Source organism: Hesperophylax consimilis, chromosome 17, assembly GCF_061612785.1.
Source record: "Hesperophylax consimilis isolate HC1 chromosome 17, BYU_Hcon_1.0, whole genome shotgun sequence".
NCBI lineage: Eukaryota > Metazoa > Arthropoda > Insecta > Trichoptera > Limnephilidae > Hesperophylax > Hesperophylax consimilis.
Genome location: NC_142852.1, coordinates 32333205 through 32347105, shown reverse-complemented (window position 1 = coordinate 32347105; position 13901 = coordinate 32333205). Strand labels below are relative to the sequence as shown.

The 13901-nt window shown below is 34.0% G+C and overlaps 2 protein-coding genes across 3 annotated transcripts; both read right to left on the bottom strand.

Annotated features, from left to right (window-relative positions):
* Positions 1–4645: 4645 nt before the first annotated feature.
* On the bottom strand, positions 4646–6100 carry LOC149416440 (uncharacterized). 2 transcript variants are annotated; one of them, XM_089642154.1, is made up of 2 exons: positions 6055–6100; positions 4646–5859 (listed from the first exon to the last, which is right to left on the bottom strand). In XM_089642154.1, exon 2 carries the CDS (start codon positions 5809–5811, stop codon positions 4738–4740), a length of 1074 nt encoding a protein of 357 aa, XP_089498280.1. In that variant the 5' UTR covers positions 5812–5859; positions 6055–6100; the 3' UTR covers positions 4646–4737. The 2 variants fall into 2 exon arrangements, with proteins under 2 accessions (XP_089498280.1, XP_089498281.1); XM_089642155.1 differs by having other exon boundaries at positions 6051–6085.
* A 5302-nt stretch (positions 6101–11402) lies between these two features.
* On the bottom strand, positions 11403–12808 carry LOC149416439 (uncharacterized). The gene is made up of 2 exons (XM_089642153.1): positions 12755–12808; positions 11403–12540 (listed from the first exon to the last, which is right to left on the bottom strand). Exon 2 carries the CDS (start codon positions 12490–12492, stop codon positions 11419–11421), a length of 1074 nt encoding a protein of 357 aa, XP_089498279.1. The 5' UTR covers positions 12493–12540; positions 12755–12808; the 3' UTR covers positions 11403–11418.
* Between the last annotated feature and the right edge of the window lie 1093 nt (positions 12809–13901).

Here is a 13901-nt window from a genome sequence, read left to right as displayed (position 1 = left end):
TCGCCGCATCATCTGCATCCATTGCTCATTGAGTGGGGAAATTGAGCAACTAGGATGCAGCCACAACGATGATGTTGGTTGACTTCCGAGTCCTGCCCCAGAAGCTGGCTAGTCGGTGGCGAAGTAAGGCGGGGAATGAGTGCACCCTCCCTTCAGTAAACATTGTGGAGGCACTGCAGAACCTCGGTAGTTGCATGAGCTGCCTGTATGCATTACACCCTCAGCTTGTCCCATTGCGCTGCTGGGTATTGTGTCCACAGCTCAGATGTGTCACCACAGTGCAGTGCAGAATGCCTTGATAAGTAATTTTCCGACATCATCGCTACAGTGATAGAACGGACCTGAGAGCATTCCGTCCCGTATATTGATTGCTCTTCTTTGTCGTTCCATGTCTTCTATATCCTTCATAACTTCGATTAGGATATGTCCCAGATATTTAACCGCCGAGGCTACAAGTAGTTCTTTTCCGTCTAAACAGATTGGATGAATATTTATTGGCTCCTTGTTGTATTTAAAAAACACGATTACTGACTTTTTTGCATTGTACAGCAGGTTATGTGAGATTGCATACTATTCGCATATTTGCACAAGTCGTCTCATCGCTTTAATCGAAGGCGCCAACAGCACCATGTCATCCGCGTAATTAATGTTGTTACTGCCTTGACCGCAGATATGACAACCAATTCGTGTATCATTCAGTTCTTGTAAGAGGTCATTAATGTACACATTAAATGGAATAGGAGACATATTACCCCCTTGCCTGACTCCGCTTTTTAGGAATAAGGGTCTTGAAGAAGCTCCTGCCCATTGAACGTAATTTTTCTGCTGTCCGTACCAAATAGCCAACATATTAACCACTGCTGCTGGGACATCTCGTTTTATGAGTTTTTTCCCATAATAATTTATGAGAAACACGCTCAAAGGCCTTGCTTAGGTCGAGAAAGTACCCATAAACGGTGGTTTTTCTTTTTTTGTAGTATTCTATTGTTTGTTTAACTCCATAGATGGCCATATCGGTTGATGAGGCGCCTTCGAAGCCGAATTGGTTATCTAGGGTAAATAGCTTGTCTTTTACTAGAGTGAATAGAATTTTTTCAAGTAGTCTTGAGATCATTGTCGCTAGGGAAATAGGTCGGTAGTTTCCTAGTATCGATGCATCCAGTTGGTTGGATTTCAAGATTGGTATGATATCAGCTCGACTCATGTCCATAGGCATATGTGGCAATGATGTTTATTGTTTTCTTGCAGAAAGCAAAGTAATGATCGTGATATTATTATTGTGATGTGAATGACTACGATTTTAATGCGTTACATATGACGTTAAATTGCTAATATCTACGTTTAAACTGAATAAACAATGTAAATGAGTTTAGTACCTACTTATAATTATAAGGAAATATGTTATATTTGAATATATTCCTACTGAAGATTTCAAATCTCCTCATTTTTCTCATTATTCCGAGAAATAATTCTTTAATAGAAGAAATAATGAAAATATTTCATCCCCGCGGATATAAAAACTTGGACACTAAAACAATACCGAATATAATACTGTTACAAATAATACTAAATTTTAAAATTGACTGTTCCGAATTACTTCAATTTATTAATATCCATGTTCCCAAAAAATCATGCCGACATTTCATACCTTTTTACTTCAATAACACCAGGACACTAGCTTACCAAAATTCTTCGATTCCGAGACTTCACAATCTCGGAAACAAATATTCTGATCTGGGTGATATATTTCATCTTAAAACTAATCAGTATACCTAAATGTATATTCTATCAATTTTATTCTTCTTTACACAAATAGACTTATGTACCCATAGGTATGACTTCTCCGCTTCTTCTATTTATCTATGTTCTATATTCCTAATATTACAATTAAAAATATAAATATATTTGTAGAAAGTAGACAAAAGTCGATATTTATCTTAAAAGTCACAATCTCAAAACTTTACTTAAAATTATTCACAACCCTGAACAATGCCTGCTACACGTCAGCTAGTTATACAGGGTTTTCCAATAAGAGGTGTTATTTTGTTATTCAAAGAAACTTTTCCCGTAAAAGATCAATGGTTTCGTTGCTTGTATGGCACGTAGTGCCGTCTTATTGAAAGTAAACGTTGTCCAGATCAATAGCATCTAATTCCATCCACCGCAATCCATTCACCGTAACTGTTGCTCCAGCCTCATTTTCTAAAAAGTAAGGTCCAATGACTTCGCCGGACCATAAACCGCACCAAACAGTCACACGTTGAAGATGAAGAGGCTTTTCAACAATAACTCTTGGGTTTTACGAGCCCCAGATGCGACAATTTTGCTTGTTTACGAAGCCATCGAGGTGGAAATGGGCCTCATCACTCAACATGATTTGCATTTGATTCACTCAAGTGAATTTTAATAATTTCAATGCGTTGTTGAAGCGTCTGTCGTTCCATTTTTATTAATAGCGTAGTTTCTACTTGTCAAATGTCAAAAAATGACAGCTTCAAAAGTAACATCTACCGAAATAGCGGGCTATTCAAAATAACACCTCTTATTGGAAAACCCTGAATTATAAAAATAAATGTTTTGTTTGTAGATATAATGATTTCCTCACTGCAATTTCCAGTGCTTATATGTTTTATAAAGTTGCCAAAAGTATTGTAAATGTTATTATTATTTAGTTTTTTTGTGCAGTTGAGAAGTTTCTGTTTCAGTGTGTATTTCTGGGGAGAATCTCTATAAACCCATTATATATAACAGTTGATTTCATAATGATTGTTATTTATAATTTTATTTGAAATTCCTTTAGGATCGATAGATTATGATTTCCCGTGACAATAGAATTTATTTGATCTTATATAAAATTGTCAATTGGATAGACCTGATATATTAATGTTGATTCAATATCATTTCCTATCAATATACCAAGGTTCCATTGTATGTTATATTGTCACAGATATTTTACGGTCTTAAGCTACAATTCTCTTACGAATAAATTACTCACCTTTGTTAACTCTTTATTAGCTGATGTTTTTAATATGCTATTGTATCGTGTTATATTACACTTAAATGAACTGTAAATCAAATCCACAATAAAACGACAATGTAAAACTCATTCAAGTGTTTTTGAAAAAACACGGGGAAAATGGAATAAAAGAACAGCCTACCTTGAACTCTCAAGAATCCCGGCAATAGGGCTGTCAACGAACTTTCACTGTCTACGGGGTGAAATTTACTCCGAAACGAGATAATCTTTAATATGATTTTGATATTTGCAAACAGAGCACAAATCATGTGAATAATACGACGAGAACAGGACGATTGTACCTTCTTGCTACACGACACGAATTTGAATGTTGTACTTGCGACAATTTACAATGCAACAAAAAATCTTCTTCTTTTCAAGCATGGGTGAGGCTGTTTTTAAGGAAGGAAATGGATAGTACGTATGACAGAAGGTATATGAAGGGGAAAATGGAAGATATTATCCAAAACTGTTTCAATACTAAACACCTATTGATGTTTAAAGCTGTACTTATTAAATACTGTAGCAGTGTATATTTTGACGAAGCCACTGCATAATAATTTTTTTTCTTTTTTATTGATTTTACTTGGTAGCAATGTATATTATTTTTTTGTTTACTTATATGTTATAATATCAATCTAATAAGGTTTCCTTCTTAAAACATATGTTATATATTATTATGTGTACTATGACTGTCAATAACTATCCTATATGTTAAATAAATAAATAGTAATTCGTTTTTGGGTTCACTTAATATTTATTAATAACACGTAATATTTATTTTGACGTAAGTATCAAAATCTCTCTTTCAGATAATTTTTGAACAATGATAGCGCTTATCCATCTATTTGAATTTGCTCTCGTTTTTTGATGACTTTGGAATGAAATACGTTATGGAATTCCTCGCGGAGGTCAATGAAGATCCCAAAACACTATATTTACATATACATAGTGTTTTCCATTTCTGTTGACGTTGGTTTAGCAATTGCATCCTCGGTGCTGATATTGTTCCTAAAGCCAAATTGGTGCGGAGTCATTATGAGACTGTAGATAGAAATATTTTCTTCATCACCAGATTATAAAACTCGATTGACAATAGTTTTCTTGTGGTTATTAAGAAATATGACTTTTTTTAGCTGATGTTCATTTATTTATTGCATCTCACTTTACATAAATCATGTTTTTTCTCATAAAAATCAACATCAAGAGAGAAGAAATATATATTATATGTGTTACCAGATGGCTAATTTGACAGAATATTGTAAGAACATTTGAATCATAACTACTTATTAATCATTATTCCCAAGTAGAAACAAAGTAAATGATAAAGACAACTTAGGTGACATTCAGTTATTAGCAAATGGGTCTTATATTGTTGGCAATTGGTTTGCTGATGTTCTTGTGTACGGCTTTCAACATTGTCATAGTAATATATCCTGGGCTTGATGATCCTCTTAGACTTTTTACGTTATTTACAATATCCTTTTCTGTTATAAAAACAGTGATATGGAAACCTTTATCGAAAATTGAGTTTTTTTCCGATTGTTTAAACGGGGTTACAGGAACAAATTAAATGTAAGACTATCGGTTAAATTTATTTAGTTTTTAATTATGTTAATTTGATTACATAATGTTTTTTATAAAAACTCTAGCAAATTAGTTTTCATTTCATATTATAATTATTATTAAAGATCAACTTCGTCCATCTGTTTGGAGAGAAACTACTTTTTGCTTTTTGAATGGATTATTCGCCTGTGTTTGTTCAATACTCCAACCTGAGTGAATTTCTTACCACACTCCTCGCAGGTGTATGGACTCTCACCGCTGTGCGCGCGCTCATGTCTCTTTAACGTCGCAGAATGCTTGCACTTGAAGCTACACTGAACACATTGAAACGGTTTCGAGTCAGAGTGTGATATATCATGAGATTTTAAATTCCAACTACTGTTGGTAGTAAAACCGCACTTCAAACAAGAGAACACTTTACTAGGCACAAAGTTATTCTCGGTGTGCGTACGACTATGCAAATTTAAATGATGTTTTCGTTGAAATTTTTTATCGCAAAGTTCGCAACTGAAAGGCCGCTCGCCTGTGTGTACCCTTTTGTGAAGTCTTAGGTATCCAGATTGCGACGTGGAATAATCACAAATATCGCAGGAGTACGGTTTTACCCCACTATGGATCATTTTATGTATTTTGAGATTGTTGGACCTGGAACAGACGAAGTTACATTCGTTACACGCAAAAGGTTTCTCATCAGAATGGACTAGCTTGTGCTGACGTAAGCTGGTGAACCAACTAGAAGCAAAGTCACACTCAGAACATTTAAATGGCTTCTCTCCGGTATGCACACGCTTGTGTTTAGTAAGCACCGAAAGTTTGGAGAACATCTTATCACACACATCGCATTTGAATCTATAAATCAACGATACACTTTCATCATCTTCCACCAGATTGTTAACAGCTTCAATTGCATCAAATGAAACCGTTTCACTTTTTATTTCAGCATTTTCATCTACTTCAGTTAGCCCATAGTCTTCGATAACTACTTCTTCTTTGATGATTGATGTAGGTTTGAATGGTTTCTGTTGAGAGTGCGTGCGCTTGTGAGACATTAGCGCCCAGGTTTTAAGAAATGTCTTCTCGCACTCATCACATTTTAACATATTTTTCATTGGTCCACTTTCAACCTTTACCGGTAGATAGTTAGCTTCAATTTCATCAGATTCAATAATTTCAGATTTGATAATGACTTCTTCTTTAATCATCGATGAAGCCACCATATCTTCGTCCATCTCGGAAATTTGTCAAATGTTACGAATTTAAGGAGGTAGTATCCAATGCTGAAAGGAAATGAATAATGAAATTAGTTCATCTGACTCGGTGTTAAAGGATCACTAGAAGTTGCTTAAAAACTCTCCAAGCGTTTTAAGTCAAAAAGCAGAAAATGTGTATAATGTTTATGGAGATAACCTCCTAAACACCGATGATGTTTTTGTTGAAAATTAAATCATTATAAAGCACTAAAACTTACTTACAATAATATTAACACGTGGACATCACGTAACCCACCTAAACGTCATTGCCCAATTGATATCCATAGACAAATCTGAATAAATAAATCGATAGGACTCATAGTGATGGGCGGACTCGAAACATTAATATTGATCGAAATATTTTAATCGAAGTATAAACAGAATCGAATGATTAATAGATTTAATTGCTCGGAGTTCAGCGGGAGTAGAAGCTGAGGATAGAGAGAGATTTTTCTCGTAATGGGAAGGGGGGGGAGGAACCTAGTCAAAGTATTGTGTATTGGTATGGCAACATTTTGGTAGGTTAGAACTGCATTTGCAAAAAATGGGCTAAACTAGTGTTTTCATACTGTCAATTTTTTATTTATTATTTTTTATTTTAGTTTTAATCCAGCAGGACTGGGAGGATAGTGCAATCCCAGTCTGCCATATTACATGAAATGTAGTAAAACAGGAAAACAATAAAATAAAGTAAAAAATTATGAAAATGGAAATAATATAAAACAAAGAGAAAAAAAAATATTAGGCAGGTACCTAACCATAAAATTAAAATATAAATCAAAAATAAAATAGTAATATAAATAGGTAATACAATAAAAACAATTAGATAAAATTAAATTAAACCGTCCATCAGGGAGGTCGCCGCATCATCTGCATCCATCGCTCATTGAGTGGGGAACTGAGCCACTAGGATGCAGCCACAACGATGATGTTGGTTGACTTCCGAGTCCTACCCCAGAAGCTGGCTAGTCGGTGGCGAAGTAAGGCGGGGAATGAGTGCACCCTCCCTTCAGTAAACATTGCGGAGGCAATGCAGAACCTCGGTAGTTGCATGAGCTGCCTGTATGCATTACACCCTCAGCTTGTCCCATTGCGCTGCTGGGTATTGTGTCCACAGCTCAGATGTGTCACCACAGTGCAGTGCAAAATGCCTTGAAAAGTAATTTTCCGACATCATCGCTACAGTGATAGAACCGCCTTGAGAGCATTCCGTCCCGTATATTGATTGCTCTTCTTTGTCGTTCCATGTCTTCTATATCCTTCATATCTTCGATAAGGATATGTCCAAGATATTTAACCTGCGAGGCTACAAGTAGTTCTTTTCCGTCTAAACAGATTGGAGGAATATTTATTGACTCCTTCTTGTATTTAAAAACCACGATTACTGACTTTTTTGCATTGTACAGCAGGTTATGTGAGATTGCATACTCTTCGCATATTTGCACAAGTCGTCTCATCGCTTTAATCGAAGGCGCCAACAGCACCATGTCATCCGCGTAATTAATGTTGTTACTGCCTTGACCGCAGATATGACAACCAATTCGTGTATCATTCAGTTCTTGTAAGAGGTCATTAATGTACACATTAAATGGAATAGGAGACATATTACCCCCTTGCCTGACTCCGCTTTTTAGGAATAAGGGTCTTGAAGAAGCTCCTGCCCATTGAACGTAATTTTTCTGCTGTCCGTACCAAATAGCCAACATATTAACCACTGCTGCTGGGACATCTCGTTTTATGAGTTTTTTCCCATAATAATTTATGAGAAACACGCTCAAAGGCCTTGCTTAGGTCGAGAAAGTACCCATAAACGGTGGTTTTTCTTTTTTTGTAGTATTCTATTGTTTGTTTAACTCCATAGATGGCCATATCGGTTGATGAGGCGCCTTCGAAGCCGAATTGGTTATCTAGGGTAAATAGCTTGTCTTTTACTAGAGTGAATAGAATTTTTTCAAATAGTCTTGAGATCATTGTCGCTAGGGAAATAGGTCGGTAGTTTCCTAGTATCGATGCATCCAGTTGGTTGGATTTCAAGATTGGTATGATATCAGCTCGACTCATGTCCATAGGCATATGTGGCAATGATGTTTATTGTTTTCTTGCAGAAAGCAAACCAATGATCGTAATATTATTATTGTGATGTGAATGACTACGATTTTAATGCATTACATATGACGTTAAATTGCTAATATCTACGTTTAAACTCAATAAACAATGTACTTAAATGAGTTTCGTACCTACTTATAATTATAAGGAAATACGATATATTTGAATATATTCCTACTGAAGATTTCAAATCTCCTCACTTTTCTAATTCTTAAGTGAAATAATTCTTTAATAGAAGAAATCATGAAAATATTTCACCCCCGCGGATATAAAAACTTGGACACTAAAACAATACCGAATATAATACTGTTACAAATAATACTACATTTTATAATTGACTCTTCCGAATTACTTCAATCTATTAATATCCATGTTCCCATAAAATCATGCCGACATTTCTTACCTTTTTACTTCAATAACACCAGGACACTAGCTTACCAAAATTCTCCGATTCCGAGACTTCACAATCTCGGAAACAAATATTCTTATCTGGGTGATATATTTCATCTTAAAACTAATCAGTATACCTAAATGTATATTCTATCAATTTTATTCTTCTATACACAAATAAACCCATGTACCCATATAACTTCTCCGCTTCTTGTATTTATCTATGTTCTATATTCCTTATATTACAATTAAAAATATAAATATATTTGTAGAAAGTAGACAAAAGTCGATGTTTATCTTAAAGGTCACAATCTCAAAACGTTACTTAAAATTATTCACAACCATGAACAATACCTGCTACACGTCAGCTAGTTATACAGAGTTTTCCAATAAGAGGTGTTATTTTGTTATTCAAAGAAACTTTTCGTTGCTTGTGTGGCGTCTTGTTGAAAGTAAACCTTGTCCAGTTCAATACCATCCAATTCCGGCCATAAAAAATCATTAATCATCTCTCGATAGCGCAATCCATTTACCGTAACTGTTGCTCCAGCCTCATTTTCGAAAAAGTAAGGTCCAATGACTTCGCCGGACCATAAACCGCACCAAACAGTCACACGTTGAGAATAGAGAGGCTTTTCAACGATAACTCTCGGGTTTTCCGAGCCCCAGATGCGATAATTTTGCTTGTTGACGAAGCCACCGAGGTGGAAATGGGCCTCATCACTCAACATGATTTGCATTTGATTCACTCAAGTGAATTTTAATAATTTCAATGCGTTGTTGAAGCGTCTGTCGTTCCATTTTTATTAATAGCGTAGTTTCTACTTGTCAAATGTCAAAAAATGATAGCTTCAAAAGCAACATCTACCGAAATAGCGGGCTATTCAAAATAACACCTCTTATTGGAAAACCCTGAATTATAAAAATAAATGTTTTGTTTGTAGATATAATGATTTCCTCACTGCAATTTCCAGTGCTTATATGTTTTATAAAGTTGCCAAAAGTGTTGTAAATGTTATTATTATTTAGTTTTTTTGTGCAGTTGAGACGTTTCTGTTTCAGTGTGTATTTCTGGGGAGAATCTCTATAAACCCATTATATATAACAGTTGATTTCATAATGATTGTTATTTATAATTTTATTTGAAATTCCTTTAGGATCGATAGATTATGATTTCCCGTGACAATAGAATTTATTTGATCTTATATAAAATTGTCAATTGGATAGACCTGATATATTAATGTTGATTCAATATCATTTCCTATCAATATACCAAGGTTCCATTGTATGTTATATTGTCACAGATATTTTACGGTCTTAAGCTACAATTCTCTTACGAATAAATTACTCACCTTTGTTAACTCTTTATTAGCTGATGTTTTTAATATGCTATTGTATCGTGTTATATTACACTTAAATGAACTGTAAATCAAATCCACAATAAAACGACAATGTAAAACTCATTCAAGTGTTTTTGAAAAAACACGGGGAAAATGGAATAAAAGAACAGCCTACCTTGAACTCTCAAGAATCCCGGCAATAGGGCTGTCAACGAACTTTCACTGTCCACGGGGTGAAATTTACTCCGAAACGAGATAATCTTTAATATGATTTTGATATTTGCAAACAGAGCACAAATCATGTGAATAATACGACGAGAACAGGACGATTGTACCTTCTTGCTACACGACACGAATTTGAATGTTGTACTTGCGACAATTTACAATGCAACAAAAAATCTTCTTCTTTTCAAGCGTGAGGCTGTTTTTAAGGAAGGAAATGGATAGTACGTATGACAGAAGGTATATGAAGGGGAAAATGGTAGATATTATCCAAAACTGTTTCAATACTAAACACCTATTGATGTTTAAAGCTGTACTTATTAAATACTGTAGCAGTGTATATTTTGACGAAGCCACTGCATAATATTTTTTTTTCTTTTTTATTGATTTTACTTGGTACCAATGTATATTATTTTTTGTTTACTTATATGTTATAATATCAATCTAATAAGGTTTCCTTCTTAAAACATATGTTATATAATATTATGTGTACTATGACTGTCAATAACTATCCTATATGTTAAATAATTAAATAGTAATTCGTTTTTGGGTTCACTTAATATTTATTAATAACACGTAATATTTATTTTGACGTAAGTATCAAAATCTCTCTTTCAGATAATTTTTGAACAATGATAGCGCTTATCCATCTATTTGAATTTGCTCTCGTTTTTTGATGACTTTGGAATGAAATACGTTATGGAATTCCTCGCGGAGGTCAATGAAGATCCCAAAACACTATATTTACATATACATAGTGTTTTCCATTTCTGTTGACGTTGGTTTAGCAATTGCATCCTCGGTGCTGATATTGTTCCTAAAGCCAAATTGGTGCGGAGTCATTATGAGACTGTAGATAGAAATATTTTCTTCATCACCAGATTATAAAACTCGATTGACAATAGTTTTCTTGTGGTTATTAAGAAATATGACTTTTTTTAGCTGATGTTCATTTATTTATTGCATCTCACTTTACATAAATCATGTTTTTTTTTCATAAAAATCAACATCAAGAGAGAAAAAATATATATTATATGTGTTACCAGATTGCTAATTTGACAGAATATTGTAAGAACATTTGAATCATAACTACTTATTAATCATTATTCCCAAGTAGAAACAAAGTAAATGATAAAGACAACTTAGGTGACATTCAGTTATTAGCAAATGGGTCTTATATTGTTGGCAATTGGTTTGCTGATGTTCTTGTGTACGGCTTTCAACATTGTCATAGTAATATATCCTGGGCTTGATGATCCTCCTAGACTATTTACGTTATTTTCAATATCCTTTGCTGTTATAAAAACAGTGATATGGAAACCTTTATCGAAAATTGAGTTTTTTTCCGATTGTTTAAACGGGGTTACAGGAACAAATTAAATGTAAGACTATCGGTTAAATTTATTTGGTTTTTAATTATGTTAATTTGATTACATAATGTTTTATATAAAAACTCTAGCAAATTAGTTTTCATTTCATATTATAATTATTATTAAAGATCAACTTCGTCCATCTGTTTGGAGAGAAACTACTTTTCGCTTTTTGAATGGATTATTCGCCTGTGTTTGTTCAATACTCCAACCTGAGTGAATTTCTTACCACACTCCTCGCAAGTGTATGGACTCTCACCGCTGTGCGCGCGCTCATGTCTCTTTAACGTCGCAGAATGCTTGCACTTGAAGCTACACTGAACACATTGAAACGGTTTCGAGTCAGAGTGTGATATATCATGAGATTTTAAATTCCAACTACTGTTGGTAGTAAAACCGCACTTCAAACAAGAGAACACTTTACTAGGCACAAAGTTATTCTCGGCGTGCGTACGACTATGCAAATTTAAATGATGTTTTCGTTGAAATTTTTTATCGCAAAGTTCGCAACTGAAAGGCCGCTCGCCTGTGTGTACCCTTTTGTGAAGTCTTAGGTATCCAGATTGCGACGTGGAATAATCACAAATATCGCAGGAGTACGGTTTTACCCCACTATGGATCATTTTATGTATTTTGAGATTGTTGGACCTGGAACAGACGAAGTTACATTCGTTACACGCAAAAGGTTTCTCATCAGAATGGACTAGCTTGTGCTGATGTAAGCTGGTGAACCAACTAGAAGCAAAGTCACACTCAGAACATTTAAATGGCTTCTCTCCGGTATGCACACGCTTGTGTTTAGTAAGCACCGAAAGTTTGGAGAACATCTTATCACACACATCGCATTTGAATCTATAATTCAACGATACACTTTCATCATCTTCCACCAGATTGTTAACAGCTTCAATTGCATCAAATGAAACCGTTTCACTTTTTATTTCAGCATTTTCATCTACTTCAGTTAGCCCATAGTCTTCGATAACTACTTCTTCTTTGATGATTGATGTAGGTTTGAATGGTTTCTGTTGAGAGTGCGTGCGCTTGTGAGACATTAGCGCCCAGGTTTTAAGAAATGTCTTCTCGCACTCATCACATTTTAACATATTTTTCATTGATCCACTTTCAACCTTTACCGGTAGATAGTTAGCTTCAATTTCATCAGATTCAATAGTTTCAGATTTGATAATGACTTCTTCTTTAATCATCGATGGAGCCACCATATCTTCGTCCATCTCGGAAATTTGTCAAATGTTACGAATTTAAGGAGGTAGTATCCAATGCTGAAAGGAAGTGAATAATTAAATTAGTTCATCTGACTCGGTGTTAAACTGCTGGCAGAAGTTTAGCGGATCACTAGAAGTTGCTTAAAAACTCTCCAAGCGCTTTAGGTTATAAAGCAGAAAATGTGTATAATGTTTGTGGAGATAACCTCCTTAACACCGATGATGTTTTTGTTGAAATTTAAATCATTATAATGAATGAAAACTTACTTACAATAATATTAACACGTGGACATCATGTAACCCACCTAAACTTCATTGCCTATTGATATCCATAGACAAATCTGAATAAATAAATCGATAGGACTCATAGTGATGGGCGGACTCGAAACAATAATATTGATCGAAATATTTTAATCGAAGTATAAACAGAATCGAATGATTAATAGATTTAATTGCTCGGAGTTCAGCGGGAGTAGAAGCTGAGGATAGAGAGAGATTTTTCTCGTAATGGGAAGTGGGAGAGGAACCTAGGCAAAGTATTGTGTATTGGTATGGCAACATTTTGGTAGGTGAGTACTGCATTTGCAAAAAATGGGCTAAACTAGTGTTTTCATACTGGCAATTTTTTATTTATTATTTTTATTTTAGTTTTAATCCAGCAGGACTGGGAGGATAGTGCAATCCCAGTCTGCCAAATTACATGAAATGTAGTAAAACAGGAAAACAATAAAATAAAGTAAATAATTATAAAAATGGAAATAATATAAAACAAAGAGAAAAAAAATATTAGGCAGGTACCTAACCATAAAATTAAAACATAAATCAAAAATAAAATAGTCATATAAATAGGTAATACAATAAAAACAATTACATAAAAATTAAATTAAACCGTCCATCAGGGAGGTCGCCGCATCATCTGCATCCATTGCTCATTGAGTGGGGAAATTGAGCAACTAGGATGCAGCCACAACGATGATGTTTTTTTTTTTTTTTTTTTTTTTTTATTTAGGAGAAAAAACAGATACAGATATCAATTGACAAGAATATACAAAACATCAACTAGAGAATTTACCTGCATCCAAACTATTTCTCACGAATTAACTTAAACAGCAGTTAAAAACATTTACAAATATTTTAACTTATAAATAGGGGAATATATACATAAGAATATTATTTTACAAATAGAGATATGAAAGAAATGCGCAATATCCTTATAAGAATTTACAAATTATTTTGAAAAAATTTAGAGAGTAAAACAAAAAAAAAAAATATATATATATATATATAAATAGATAAACAATGTTAAACAGAAATTAAAAAATATATACATATTTAAACAAGTATGTATGTCTAAGTTTTTTACTATGAACTTTGTAGGAAAACAGTCTTCATTTTTCTACTAAAAGTAGTGCGTGTAT

What these genes read in the sequence shown, in the direction of transcription:
- LOC149416439 (XM_089642153.1), bottom strand. Translation starts at nt 12,492, where the DNA reads ATGGACGAAGATATGGTGGCTCCATCGATGATTAAAGAAGAAGTCATT.
- LOC149416440 (XM_089642154.1), bottom strand. Translation starts at nt 5,811, where the DNA reads ATGGACGAAGATATGGTGGCTTCATCGATGATTAAAGAAGAAGTCATT.